We start from the raw sequence: 14405 nt of genomic DNA on the forward strand, positions 1-14405 counted from the left end.
TACTTAAGCACTTAATAACACTCAGCTCTTTCTCCCTTGTATAGGATTTCAAATCTATAATTAAACATTACTAATTTATTCTCTTTGATATGAGTACCTTGAGAGTGAATATCCGTGTTTTTAGACTTTGTATACCCAGACTGACACATAGTTGTTGCTCAATTCATTAATTTACCAATGAACTGTTGAATGCCTGCAAATTCAGTGGATGAAATAATATATTCTATAATTTGCTTTAATAAGAAATTTTGTAAGTTCATAGTATCAAAATTTATTTGTCCAAAAAAAATGCATAAATAATATATTCTATAATTTCCTTTAATAAGAAATTTTGTAAGTTCATAGTATCAAAATTTATTTGTCCAAAAAAAATGCATTTTTAAGCTTCTCTATAATCACTTCTTAAAGGTAACCAATTCTGAAACACTAAAATTTAATTTCAAAATATACAATCTGCATTTATATACAATGACACTAATCAAAAGTCAAAAATAACTGAAATCATAGCATTTTCAAACTGAATGCATATTCATTAAACTGCTTCATTTTATGATAAGAACAATGAAGTCTAAAAAGAATATATGACTTAGCCAAGTTTACCCAGCCATGATCCAGATTCAGGTCTTTAGACTGCAAGTCCCCTGCTGTTTGGACAAAAGACTGGCTGAATGATGTACCAAGATATTTTTGGTGTCCCTATATATTGTGAAAAAAACAAGATAGAAAATTTCTAACAGCATGCTCATTGAGACAGTGAATCCTTTTCTTAACATTTCCTAATTAGTATCATTTCCCCTTTGGCACATTCTCACAATTTTCATTATGTTTCCCATAATTTTTACTCGTTTTTCAAAAGTGTTTGGTAATTATCCTGTATGCTAGAAAATTTGACCTAAAGAGAAAGTGTTGTTATGTACTTCACACCTTCTTTAAAAATATCTAACTTCCCCACAGTTCTTCAAAAAGGCTCCTCCCTCACTGGAGATAGAGAAAATAGTAGTATAGAGGAAGGACAATGGTCTTTAAAGATTTAATTAATTGTCCAAATCATTTCAGTATTCAACCACTAAAATCAAGTTTTCAGGATTGCCTGTGGATGTCGCTACTACGGACTATAGAATCCCAGTATGTTTTCTGTTTGTGCAAAGAAACCAGGTCCTATATTTTGCATTAGCTGAAGTTGTGTTCGGTAATTTAGCACGTGGAAAACCTGTTAATGCTCTAACACATAGATGGCCAAAGATGTTTTCATGGGCCAGGTAACTCCTTTGGAAGACCCTTCAAAGAGTAAAAGTCAGAATGGTATCACATATCCTGCTCATGTCATGCTAGTCCATTTCTGGAAATAATAACACTTTCTCAAAATGAAGTCATTTATATTCTTAGCCATGCTCTATTGTGTGCACTGAGTAATTTCTTGAGAGCAATGTTTCCCGTGGCATATTGCCAAGACTGGCTTTATTTGTTTTTCATTAGGCTTTTCATTATCACACTGCTATATACCTGGATTGTTCTGCTTCCTCCGAGATGGCCGGTATAGCTTAAGCATAGGAATGACAGTTTGAGTAGGTGGAATGTTTTTGTCCAGTGAATGCCCATTTTAAATCCCTAGCTCCGGTATCGTTCTAATGGTTTTAATCCTTCTAAGAGCAATCAATTATCCATTTATAACATAGTCTGATATTAAATTGTTTACATCCATCTATTTTGTTCTTGTCCTAGGAAAGACATTAGTCTCACTTTGCACCACGTAGGCCTGCCCCTCCTGCATCATTATTGCAGGAAAAGGCATCGAAAGCCATCCACTGCCTGGGCTTGGGATCAGCATGTACTCTACATTTCTTCATCACTCCACGGGTTCAATCTCCAAGTCAGACTTCTTGATAGTTTTCGAATCTGGCCATTTCTTTCTGCCTCCCATAACCACCACCTTGGTCTATGCCCACAGTGTCTCTGGAACAACCACAGTTGCCTCCTAATGGTCATCAGCCTCCAGAGTTGCCCTTTCCAATTCATTCTCTTTTCCCTAGAATGTCCGACAGTACCCATCACTCTCCATAAATAGGTATTCTGTCATTTCTATTTGTAAGTGTCTTTGTGTTACACATTAAAGGGACACAGTTTGATTCGTCCAAAAAAATAGTGATCTGAATTCTTGAAATTCTATGGACTCTTCAAATTAAAGCTAAAGACTCCTAGCTTACAAACTCTGAAAGATTAAAATTTAGAGACAAAATGAGCAGTCTATAAATTCCTATATTCAAATATTAGACATTTAGAATAATCATTGAAATCTGATAATTTCAGGGCTGAACTGGTCCTGGGACATTGTGTGGCTCAACTTTATCATTTTATAAGCAAGGAATCTGAGGGCCAGCCACAGAAACCAAGATGAACTTTTTCAATTTGGAATATCGTCATGTAACTCTTTCTTAAAATCTATCCATAGCTTCCCATTATGATCAGGAGGAAGTCTAAAGCCCTCAGCATCACATACAGTATCTGTATAATCTGGCCTTTGTCTTTCCTCTTTTGGGTGGTAAGTCCTGGCCGCCCTTCAGATGTCTGATTAGATATCATTTCCTCTGAAAACACATCCTGGATCCCCTCTGGACTCCCAAGCAAGTGTCACCATTGTAGCATAGTCGAAGCATTCTAACTGCCTTTGAACAATTCATTTCCACCACTGGCCTGGAAGGAATAAGAATAGCTGTAGGCAGAGACCTGCATCTTGTGCCTTGTTCTGTCTCCACCACATCTTGACCAGGGGTCTGGCATTCCACATTTTAAAATTGATGATTAATTCTCACTTTTAACCTGCCTGATACGCTTCAGTGTTTTCTCTCAGCCCTCCTCACAAAATCAGTTCTCAAGGAGAAAAAAGAAATGATTAATTCACATCAATGTATAGGTCACTTATAATCCTAAATGGCAATTCTTCCTAGAAGCATTCACATTTTACAGGGACAGAGTTTTAAGTCACAGGAATGAATTGCCCACACAGATAATCCAACCATAAATAGTAGGCCATGAGAGCTATCTGGGAGGGGAGGGAAGCTTTCACCTGTCCTTCACATCAGTAACAAGGTGACCTGCTCTGCCCTCACCCTCGTGGAAGAATGCCTCTATGTCTCTGTTTACAAAAATCAGATCACTTACTGGTTATTTTTCTCTGTGTTAAATAAATCCTTGTTATTTGCTCACAGTTATAAATGCATTATTTAACTTGTAACATTTCTGGCTTTGTTTCAGGGAAGCAATGTTATGGAAGATCAGGATTTGTTAGAAATTGGAATTCTTAATTCTGGACACAGACAAAGAATACTACAGGCAATCCAGCTCCTTCCAAAGGTAAGCAATGCTTTTATTACCCTACCCCTATGTATGATTCCCAGTGATTTTTAAGTCTGGGCATGCAAGGGCTATTAGTATTTAGTACAGTATTTCTGCATACTGATGCAACCCACAAGCGCAGGTCTTCTTGGGTCCACCTGCACGTTCAGACTCACAAGACTACTATGGGTTGGTCACATTTGGCTTTAGATTGACCTAGAAGGATGTCACACAGGAAACACTGCTGGCCAGCAAAGAAGCTTCAGAATTTCTCTTTACTGGGAGTCAATATTGGTACAGCTATCAGTCCCAGCCCCGCAGATGACAGCTCAGGTTCAAGAAGACAAGATTCATAGTGGGTGGGTGCAGGAATGGCCTTAGCTTAAAAGCCTCCTAGTCCATAAGAGGCAATATCTCTTGTAACAACTCTGTAGACTTAGCCTCCAGGTTCCCTACAAGGGACCTGACTAATTACAAGAGTCATCACTCAGAGAAGTGTAAGATATCACATCCTCATCGTGTATTTATAGTTCATATATAGATCCTCCCAATGCAGATGCCATTTACCAACGAGGCATCATTTTTACTGTAAGCAGTGTGTTACCTAGCAACAGAGTTGACCTTCTGTTTCCAGATAAGGTTTCAAAGGAGCCTAAAGGAAGAGGTAGGATCTGAGCACTAGTCTTTCAAGATATATAGGATTATAATTGGTAAGGAAAGGGAAAGGAATTTCAGGAGGCCAGAAGGAACCATATAAATATGGGTAAGGTTCAGACAACAAATTGCTGGAAGCGTTGGAGAAATAACTAGTGATTTAACGTCCAGTGGGATTTGCACAACAATGTGAATATGCTAATGCTACTGAACTGTACACTTAAAAATGGTTAAGATGGTAGATTTTATGTTATGTGTATTTCATCACAGTTCAAAATAAATAATTTTAAAAGAAGAAGAAGAAAATCCAATTTGATTAAAACAACTGGAGAGTGTAGAGTACAGTCAGAGTTAAAGCATAAAAAGTAGATTGGGTTAGTGTGTGTCAAGCTGAAGAATTTGAAATTTATTCTGCAGGCACTGGGGAATGGACATGACTGGACTGCTGTAGGCTGGTTAATTCTGGAGGCAGTGTACATAGGCATTAGAAGAAGGGAAAGTTGAAGCTGGATCATCCATCTGGAAAAAGATTTGGAGGGCAAGATTGTAGTCAGGGTAGCAGATGAACTGAAATAGATGCACCTAGATCTATGAGCTTGTTCTGTTTTTTACTCTCCTTTTCTCTTTTCCCTTCTATATAGGCTATAAATTCTCCTTCCAAGAATGGGAAAAATAAATATTAAACACTGTTTCTAAGGAAGTTATCTGATGAAATTTGTCACCTAATGGTGAACTGAATTTCTCCTGATAGAAACTTAGCACTTCAGCAAATTCAAGGAGAGTCAAGTATACAAAGTTCAATCATATAATTTTCTACACGAAATGGAAAAGAATAAAACATCCTTAGTACTAATTCTAGAAGTAAATGCTATAAGCATATCGTGTGCCTCCCTACTTTTGTATCTTTACTTAAAATATTACTTCTTCAACTAGTTTTCTTCTTACTTTTAGCAAGGGCTTCAGTACTGCTCTATCTCCAGCACGTAACACAGTGTATGGCCCTTAAAAATAGAAAGATACTCAATAAATCAGTGAATGACACCCCCCCCCTTGTCTCATGCTGCCCATCGTTTAAAGTTCAACTCAGATAGTATCATATCACTTCCTTTGTGCAACTTCTCCCAGAATGGGGCCACTTCTCTCACCACCTTGGTAATTATCAACATAGTCTAAACCAAGCACCCCTAGCTAGACTACCATGATGGATTCTAATCTGTCATCCTCAATTAGATTACCTGAATCGATTTCTCATTGGTCTTCTCTACCCTGAACTATTCATAGATGTCTAATCTCTGTCTACATTATCTTCTTACCCCTCTACAACTGAATTTCCATACAGTATGTAGAATGATCCTTCTAATATTTAAATCGGCCCATGCCACACCCTGCTTAAAATCTCCAATGAATCTCCTTCTCACTTAGAACAAAATCTTTACCTTGTCCTACAAAAGTCAATAGGACCTGGCCCCTTCCCACCTCTATGATCTCATCTCTCACTCTTACCTTCTCCTACACTCTAGTATAGTGTATGGCTTTCTTTTTGTTCCAGAACATGACAAGCTCATTTTTGCCTCAAGGCCTTTTTGTGTTGGTCCCTCTGCCTGGGAAGCCCTTCCTTCAGATTGTCATACACTTGCTCCTACGTATTATCAAGACTCTACTCAGATGTCACCTCTTCTGAGAGACCTTTGTGAGCTAAAATGCACACCTGTCTCCTGCTGTCACTGTCCTTGCTATTGTCTTGCTTTATTTTTTTTCATAGCACTATAGCTACCTGAGGTTGTATTATTTATTTGCTTCTTTTTTTCATTATTTTCCATCTCACCCACAGGAAGCAAGGTCCATAAGGACCTTGACTGTCTTGTTCCCATCTATATACCCAGCCCCTAGATCAGTGCCTGGCACATAGTAGACAGTCAAGAAATATTTGTGGAATGAGGGAATACATTGATCTCTTTCCTCTGAGATTTTATGGCCCTATGCTTGCTCCTTTCTGAAGGTACTAATAATATTCTGCCACTTCTATATCATAAGCATCCTGAAGGCAGAGACAGTTCAATATCCTTGAATATTCTATCGGGCTTAGCCTAATATGTGGACATTAAAAGAATGGAAGAAAGAGTGATTGAATGAATAAATATGTTCCTCATATAACATTTGAAATCTTTTAAATCAGAATACCTCAATTTTAAAATATATCTGTAATCTTATACATGCCATTTGATAATGATAAACAAAAGAATCTGAACCCAAAATTATTTGGAGAATAAATGGAGTGCTTATTTTTAAGACAGAATATCCCCCCCCATTAGAGAAAACAATATAATGGAAACAATACAAAATTAAGCTTCTATCAAGAAGCTGATGCAGACTTGCTTACTATGCACACAAATGAGTAGAGAATATATAAAAACATCCAAACACGTGTTCAGCAGCATAAACAGAATGTTATAATGCTACAAATTGATGCTTTGCCTTCTTAGGTAATGAGCCCAATCTTCAGATGGTTAATAGCGTAATTTTACAGCCAGCATATTCATCTGCGTTTGCTCTAACTTCGCACTGCCAGAAAATGGACAAAATGTCTCTTCATTTTGTTTATATAATTTTGGCCTTCAGAATATTTGTGTTCTTCATCTGTCATGAGAAATATTCCATGATTGCTACCTGAGATTCTTTAATTAACATACTGTGTTTTGGAATGAGTGAGATTGTTCCTAAACAGAGAAAAGGTGATGTGCTAAGTATAATCTAGCAAACTTTGAAGCATATTTTCCATGCTTTATTTGTATTTATTACTTCAGTTTTCAAAGAAAAAAGTTTATCTCTTTGGTAAGAATAGTTTTTCTGTAATATGCACTTTTTAGTATTGCAATATTCACCAACGCAAAGACTTGCATGTTCTCATGTACAATTGATACATTCAACATATCCAATACACCACATGTACTCTAAGCGTAGACATCTTTGGAACAGTAATCACATAAATTCCTCCCCTCCAAATATTCTTTCTCTGTGTCTTTGGCAATGCTTGAGCTTCAGTAGCAAAGCTTAATTGTCAATTTTCACCCAGCATCCCCTTCCCTCACCAACCCCAACTCAGTCTTTTCTCAGGTCTAAAAATTTCCCTGGACTTCTGAAGATCAAATTTCACCCTTTTCCTTTTTGAAGAAAGAAAACAAACTGAAAGTTCCCTGAGAAAATGGCTTATTTTGTACTCTTCTAGAAACTTTAAGCATGTGGTGATTTTTCTGTCTCTTAGACACAAGGAAATTATTAATACCTGCTTACTTATTTGCAATGTGTAACTTGCCTTTTTCTAGGTAAGAACTCTGTGTTACTAAATCACTGGATAATCTTCTAACATGTTTTCTTTTTTAAAAGAGCATAAAGGCTTTTGTCATTTGATAATATGATACCTGAAAGTTAGATGTTCAAAGAACTTTTATTTGAAAGTTCATGGAACTTTGTGTCAAGGACCATATTGTATCTGCTCTCTTAATATCCCTCATCCTGAACTGAAAATGTATCTCTGCACATTAGTAACTTTTATAGTGTATGCTCACCCTATTTTTCAATATTTCCTCTTCTAATCTTTTCCAGTTTCATAATATCTTTCAGACATAGTCAGTAGTTGTCTATACTCTCTATCCATCTTTCCTTTGCTCCCACTCATCCCTCAACCTGCTTGGGTACAACACGTTTTTCTGCTGCCACCCCTACAGCCAGTGTAAGGGGACTAGTAACCAGAAGATCAGAAATTCCACATGCCTCTTTCCATTTTCACCTTATCTTGATTTCAGCAGACTCTGATACTATTGACAACTATCAATATTGTCTTCTTTTGGCTTCCATGATACCGGGTGCCCTCTGCCACTCTGCCATTGCATCTCCTTTCCCTATTTGCTCTCCACAGTTAAATCTTAGAATTCCTCAAAACTCAAACTCAAAAATATTTGATCACTAGTAAGTGTTGTTATCACAGGATTCTTGGCCATAGTGCACTGTCTGGTATTCATTGTTTTGTTCGTTGCTACTGTACTTCTGCTTTGCAATATAATGAACACCTGAATTTTAGTTGCCCTTTATGACTAAGTTCAGTTCGATTTAACCAATATTCATTGGAGCTACACATTTTCAATTTTTTTTTCACTGAATGGCACTGAACACCTCTGATTGGATTAAATTACCTCCTTTTTTATCCTTAATTTGAGACTTTGGTTAAAAAGAAAAAAACAGAGTTTGCTGTTATGCCGATAGAAAATTAAGATTCTATATTGCTATGGAAAAAATTACCCCCAAATTTCAGTGGCATATAACAACATTTATTATCTACCCTTTCCTGTGGGTCAGGAATCCAGATATAACTTAACTAGGTCATCTGCCTCTGGGTCTTTCACAGAGCAACAGTCGTCTCAAGACTCCACCAGGAAGGATCCACTTCCTAGCTCACTCATATAGTTATAGGCAGCAGTCAGTTTTTTAGGGGTTTTTGGCTGTTGGCCAGAGGCCTTCCTCAGTTCCTTGCTGCCTCATGGAGCACCACGCAACATTCAGCTACCTTCAACAGAGCAAGCGAGAGGATGAGAAAGTGCTAGCAAGATGGAAGTCACAGTCTTTTGAAACCTAATCCCAGAAGTGACATCCCATCTTTTTGCCACGTATTATTCATTAGATTCAAGTCACTAGACCCAGTCCACACACAAAAGAACGTGTTCACACAAGGGTGTGAATACCAGGAGGTGGGGATAGTTGGGTCCATCTCAGAAACCTGCCTACCATGGATACACTTTGTAGTCATCCACTGCATGGTCTAGTTTCTATGTCTTCATTTGCAGTTAAAATGGAATAACTCATCAACAAATATAACAAAAAGCCATCTTTCATTTCCTCAGGCCATCTTCCTTGGACTGTGACATTCACGATTAGATGATTTAGAAGCCATATTTGTGATCACCACCCAAAAAAGAGGCACATGTCTCTGGTCTATAAAGTAAGGTCTAATGTAGCATGATATGATAGAATAGTAAAGAAATTAGGGACCTCAGAGATTTACCAATTGCACATAAAGGCTTCATAGCCTGAATGTCACTGATCTAAGTGATTGATACACACACATCAGTAATCCCATAAAGCATCACAAATTTTTAAAACATGTTTATTCTTGATTAGTGCATTATTACTGAAAGGAGCAAATCCCCATCTATATCAGGGAAATGAACTGGCCAAATTCTATAGGACAAGACTTTAGGGATGTTAGCAAAGAAAACACATTTTTAAAAAAACTAACAGAGCTAGAAAGTTAAAAGGGATCATTTAACTTTTAGTCAGATCAGAGCAAACAGATAAAAGTAGTAACTGACCAAAAAAAAAAAACAGACAAAAAAGTTGTGAGCAGAAACATAGAGGTCAACTGGTAGAGATTAAGAACTTAAACATTTTAAAAGGAAAGACAGTATGGAGTGGTGAAAAGTGTAGCATACTGGTGAGCACAAGTCCTATACCCTCCTCCCAAAAAACAATTGTGGGTGGTTTTCTTTCCAAATAGTTTGTTAACAAAACCAAGCATTGGAGGCCAGTTGTAGTTTTAGCTGTCACTTTGCTCCACCTGTGTCATGGTGGAAGAGAATTGCTCCAGAAATGAAAGTGCTAAAATGATGAGATCACAGATTATTTCAGAGTTTGAAAATAGTATCATGACTACGACATTATCGCAATTTAGCTTCCTATCCAAGACTACGCTCTTAAAGAATTTAGTTCTTTCAAGGTCCTTAAAATTCAGATGTTCGCTAATTCTAGTCTTTTTTTATGTTAATTCTAGTCTTGACAGTTGATGCAATGCGGACATGTGTAAGCTTTAGGGGAAAAGTGTACAATCATTGTAATTTTTTAAAAAGTGTACAAAGGAAGGCTCAGTCTTATTTCCCTGTCACTTAGAAAAATGATCGAAATGCGTTCCTATTACTTCCACTCGTTTTTCAGAAGGGCAATGACAAAATATAGGCTACAGGCACAGACGCTCTTATAGTACCTTTTGACAGGGTAACTTTTCATTCTCCCATCCCATCACTCACTCTCCATCTACCCTCATTCTTTTTACTTGCATTTCTTTTTATTGGTGTCTTAAACTTAGTGCCACCCCATGTTGGCCTACCACCCAGTGGACATCAGTTAAAGATACACTGTCAAACAGAATCTCACACACACATATGTACTGTTAGAATAGAGGTCCTAATCCAAAGTAAATGCAAGCCTGGATCCAATCTAACTAACTGAAGGCATAGAATATTGCATTTCCTGTAGGGCTGGTCCTTGGTAAGACAGGTAGTGATATTCCAAGGGTTTTTATAAGCTCCATTCAGCTCTGAAAATGACTTATTGTTCTGGGAAAAACAGACATGCTCACTTAGATCAGGGGTTGGTAAACTTTTTCTGTAAAAAGCCAGAAAATAAATATTTTACAGTTTATAGGTCATATGTCCTCTGTTGCAACTACTCAACCCTGTTACAGAGTAAAGGCAGTCACAGTCAATTCAGAAACAAATGAGTATGGCTGTGTTCCAATATAACCTCATTTACAAAAACACAGATTTGGCCTATGGGCCATAGCTTACTGACCCCTAACTTATATTATCAATAAGTCTCTAGCTAGACTGGGAGCTTTTCAGGAGTTCTGAGAATCTGCCGTGGGGGAAGAAATGCAGATCAGAAATAGAGCCTACTACATCAGACTAATGAAAGGCCTCCGCATGGCCCTCAAGCCTCCTGGTATCAACCAGAGAGATGGGTAGCAAGGGTAGTCGTGGTGTTGAATGTGGATGACATCGTCTGTACATCTAGTAGAAAAGGTGTCAGCCCCTTTGGCCATCTTCATGGGACTATATACCTTAGTGTTCAGGATTTATTTCAATTAATAAACAGGTATTTATTGAATAGTTCTATACTCCCAGATCTGACCCCAAAACTATAACTCTCACAGTGTTCTGTTTCCATGCCTCAAGACTCATTTTGTTCTTCTTCTTTTCCCTAATATTCCTTTATTAGCTTCTTATGCTCAGTCTGTTTTAAACATCGATATTCCCCTCAATTCAGCTTTAATCCTCTCCTCTTCTTCCTCCCCATACTCTCCCTGGACACCTTTCTCTGCCCACACACCATCTGCTATCAATCACTTAAGTGACCTCCACACCTCTGTCTGGGTTCATAGATCTGTCTGCCTTCAGGACACTTGCATCCGGATATGACACAGGACATTCAAAATAAACACGTCCAAGCTGAGCTCCATTTTCTTCATAAAAACCTGGCCTTCATCCTGTTATGTGTATCTTCACTCATTGATTTTGCAAGTAAATGTGAGTGCCTACTGTATACCAGGCACTTCCCTTAGTGCTAGGTTACAATAATGAGTAATATAGACACAGGCCTTGCCCTCACAAAATGTATATTCTAATGAGGAAAATAGATTTTGTACAATGATATTTCTTTGTTATATATGATATATATGTTTTATATTATATAATGTTAATATATTATTATATAATATATACTATATTTCTTTATTGTACATATACATGTCATATAATAATAGATAATATATAATAACATATAATAGTATATATAATAAAGAAATATCATTAAAAAGGTACAAAATGCTGGGAATACACTCAGGAGGAGCAGCTGACTTTCTGTAAGACTGTAAAAGATCACTTTTACTCTCTTTTCATAAGAAATGTTGGTGCTATTGGAGAATGGGGAAGGAAGAAAGAGCAATTGATCTCAGGTCAAAAACTTAAGTAATTTGGGGTATATAAATTTTGAAGTGACAGCAAGTCATTCAGATCTTTCTTATTATTCCTCAGGCTAGCACACTGTATAACCAGGGTCATGAACTCTAGCCACTGTAACAAACTCCTCCAAAATCTCAGTGGTTTAACACTGTTAAATTTATTTCTCACCCATGCTGAGTCCAATATGGGTCAGGCAGCTCTCCTCCAAGGAGTAATTCAGGGATTCAGGTTTCTTCCATCACAGGTTCCCACCTTGGAGTTCTTTGAGGGCTACCACAAAGGCAGCCTAGAGAGGAGCATAGAAGATGACACAGGATGTCCTACTGCCAGGTCTGGAAGTGCATCCCTTACTTTAGATCACATTCGATTCACCAGGATTCAGTTTCATGACCCTCACTAAACTGCAAAGTAGGCCAAGAAATATAATCTCTCTTCCCAGGAAGAGATGATAGAATTCCTGAGAATCTAGCCATTCTGTGACAAAAACAACATCTCCTTTCTGTACCGTAACTGTCACCCTTTTTCACATGGGTAACTCCCACTCATTCCTTAAAACTTATGCCTTGGAGAAATCTTTCATGACATTCTCTCTCTGGGCTAGGTTGATGATCTAACCCTTCTGTGCTCCCATTACACTTTATGATACCACCTATTGACTAGTTTGTATCCCTCACTCAAGATTAGGATCTTTGCCGTATTTTCATTACCTAAGCATAGAGCACACAGCACCCCCACACAGCAATGCTCAGTTGACGTTTACCAGATTGTATTGAACCAAACGAGAATGCAGATTAGAGGTCAGTCCTGAATGGGTCAGGTTAGGACTCCCGAAGGTATTTCCAGATTGAGCATCTTTATTTTTTAGATGTTCTACAAAGGAGTAAAGCATGTGCTTCATGCGTATGACACCCACAGTACCGGTGGCCTGGGTTTCCTGGAGTGACTTCCTCCCCCGTGCGTCATGCTTTCTGTTTACAAGCAAGGACCAATAACTAGTCTGTTCTACAAGGGCACATTGAGAGAAGGAATGGCCAATGTTTATAAAGCTCTTTGTGTCCTTTGAAATGACAAAGCCCAGTACATACAGAGTGCAAAATAGCTATAACCATTTGGGCTGGATGGGTATTCAAAGAATTGCTGGATGTGAGAGTGGCGTAGTCCAACCTTACTTACTCACTTACTTATTTACATGCTATGTTCCAAGGTTTTTATACAATTTCAGAAAGCAACATGTCTACTGCATTCTTCCCAAGCTAACGAGGGAGAATTTTTTAATGTTTTTTAAATAAATTTCTCTTGGAATAGTTTATTATGTAGGCTACAGAGCTGAAATATCATTTTTACTCATAATCCCCCCTGATATTTACAGAGAAAGAGGGGAGGAATGAAGCAAGTAAACCGGTTCTGATCTATTTCTATGCCTAGCAGCTGTCATCCTTCAACTCTGAGAAGTTCACTCCCATTTAATAGAGAACAATGGCTCCCTTGGAGTTATCCTGCAATCAGCAGTGAGAGAAATAGGGATTTAGATATCGGAGCACTTTCTCTTCCTTACATAATTCCTCAACGAATAATCACAATTTAGAGCTGGAAAGGACTTTTAAAAATCCAACTCCTCCTCTTACCCATGTCATTTCATAGGGGAGGAAACCAAGCCCCGGTCATGTTAATTGACTTGCCCCCAGGCAGATGGCACCTTATTAACAGCACTGGAACTAAATCCCAGCTATCTGTGCTCATGACAATGGCCTCCTGGGTGAATACTGTGCTGTATCAGAGACCCAGGGCTGTGAGGATGCGTGTGTGCTTGTAACAGAAATTAGAAAGGGGTAGGGGCCGGGTGTGGTGGCTCACATCTGTAATCCTAGCACTCTGAAGGCGAAGGCAGGAGGATCGTTTGAGCTCAGCAGTTCGAGACCAGCCTGAGCAAGAGCGAGACCCCATCTCTACCAAAAATAGAAAAAAAAAAAAAAATTAGCCGGGCATGGTGGCACATGCCTGTAGTCCCAGCTACTCGGGAGGCTGAGACCAAAGGATTGCTTAAGCCCAAGAGTTTGAGGTTGCTGTGAGCTAGGCTGATGCCACAGTACTCTAGCCCGGGTAACAGAGCAAGATTCTGTCTCCAAAAAAATAAAAAATAAAAGAAAAAGAAAGAAAGGGGTAGGAAAAGAAAGGACCAATATACTAAAAGCAAAACAGGGATTGTTTATAAAATTGGCCTTCCTTTTAGGTTTCACACTTAAAGGCAGTTTTTTAGTTTTTTTTTAAATTTTCTATTTTTAATTATTATAGGTACATAGTAGTTGCATATGTGTATAGAGTACATGTGATGTTTTGATACAGGCATACAACGTAAATTAATCAAATCAGGGTAACTGGGGCATCCATCACCTCAGGCATGTATCATTTCTTTGTGTTAGGAACATTTCAATTCTACTCTTTTAGTTCTTTTAAAGTATACGCTAACTTATTGTTGATTATAGTCACTTTGTTGCACTATCAAATATTGTTCATTCTATCTTAACTATATTTTTGTATGCATTAACCATCCCCACTTTATCCCTCCCCCCCATTGCGCTACCCTTCCCAGCCTCTGGTAACTGTCATTCTATTCTCTATCTCCGTGAGATC

The 14405-nt window shown here is 38.0% G+C and overlaps 1 protein-coding gene across 10 annotated transcripts in view; it reads left to right on the forward strand.

The window, feature by feature from the left end:
• Positions 1 to 14405, forward strand: part of ANKS1B (ankyrin repeat and sterile alpha motif domain containing 1B) — a 1021409-nt gene that overhangs the window by 685885 nt on the left and 321119 nt on the right. For all 10 annotated transcript variants that reach the window (XM_012664020.1, XM_012664018.1, XM_012664019.1 and 7 more), the window contains one exon: positions 3253 to 3351. In XM_012664020.1, the coding sequence (XP_012519474.1) occupies positions 3253 to 3351 (99 nt within the window). The remainder of the gene's footprint in view (positions 1 to 3252; positions 3352 to 14405) is intronic.

This window comes from Propithecus coquereli, unplaced genomic scaffold (genome assembly GCF_000956105.1).
Source record: "Propithecus coquereli isolate 6110/MARCELLA unplaced genomic scaffold, Pcoq_1.0 Scaffold85, whole genome shotgun sequence".
NCBI lineage: Eukaryota > Metazoa > Chordata > Mammalia > Primates > Indriidae > Propithecus > Propithecus coquereli.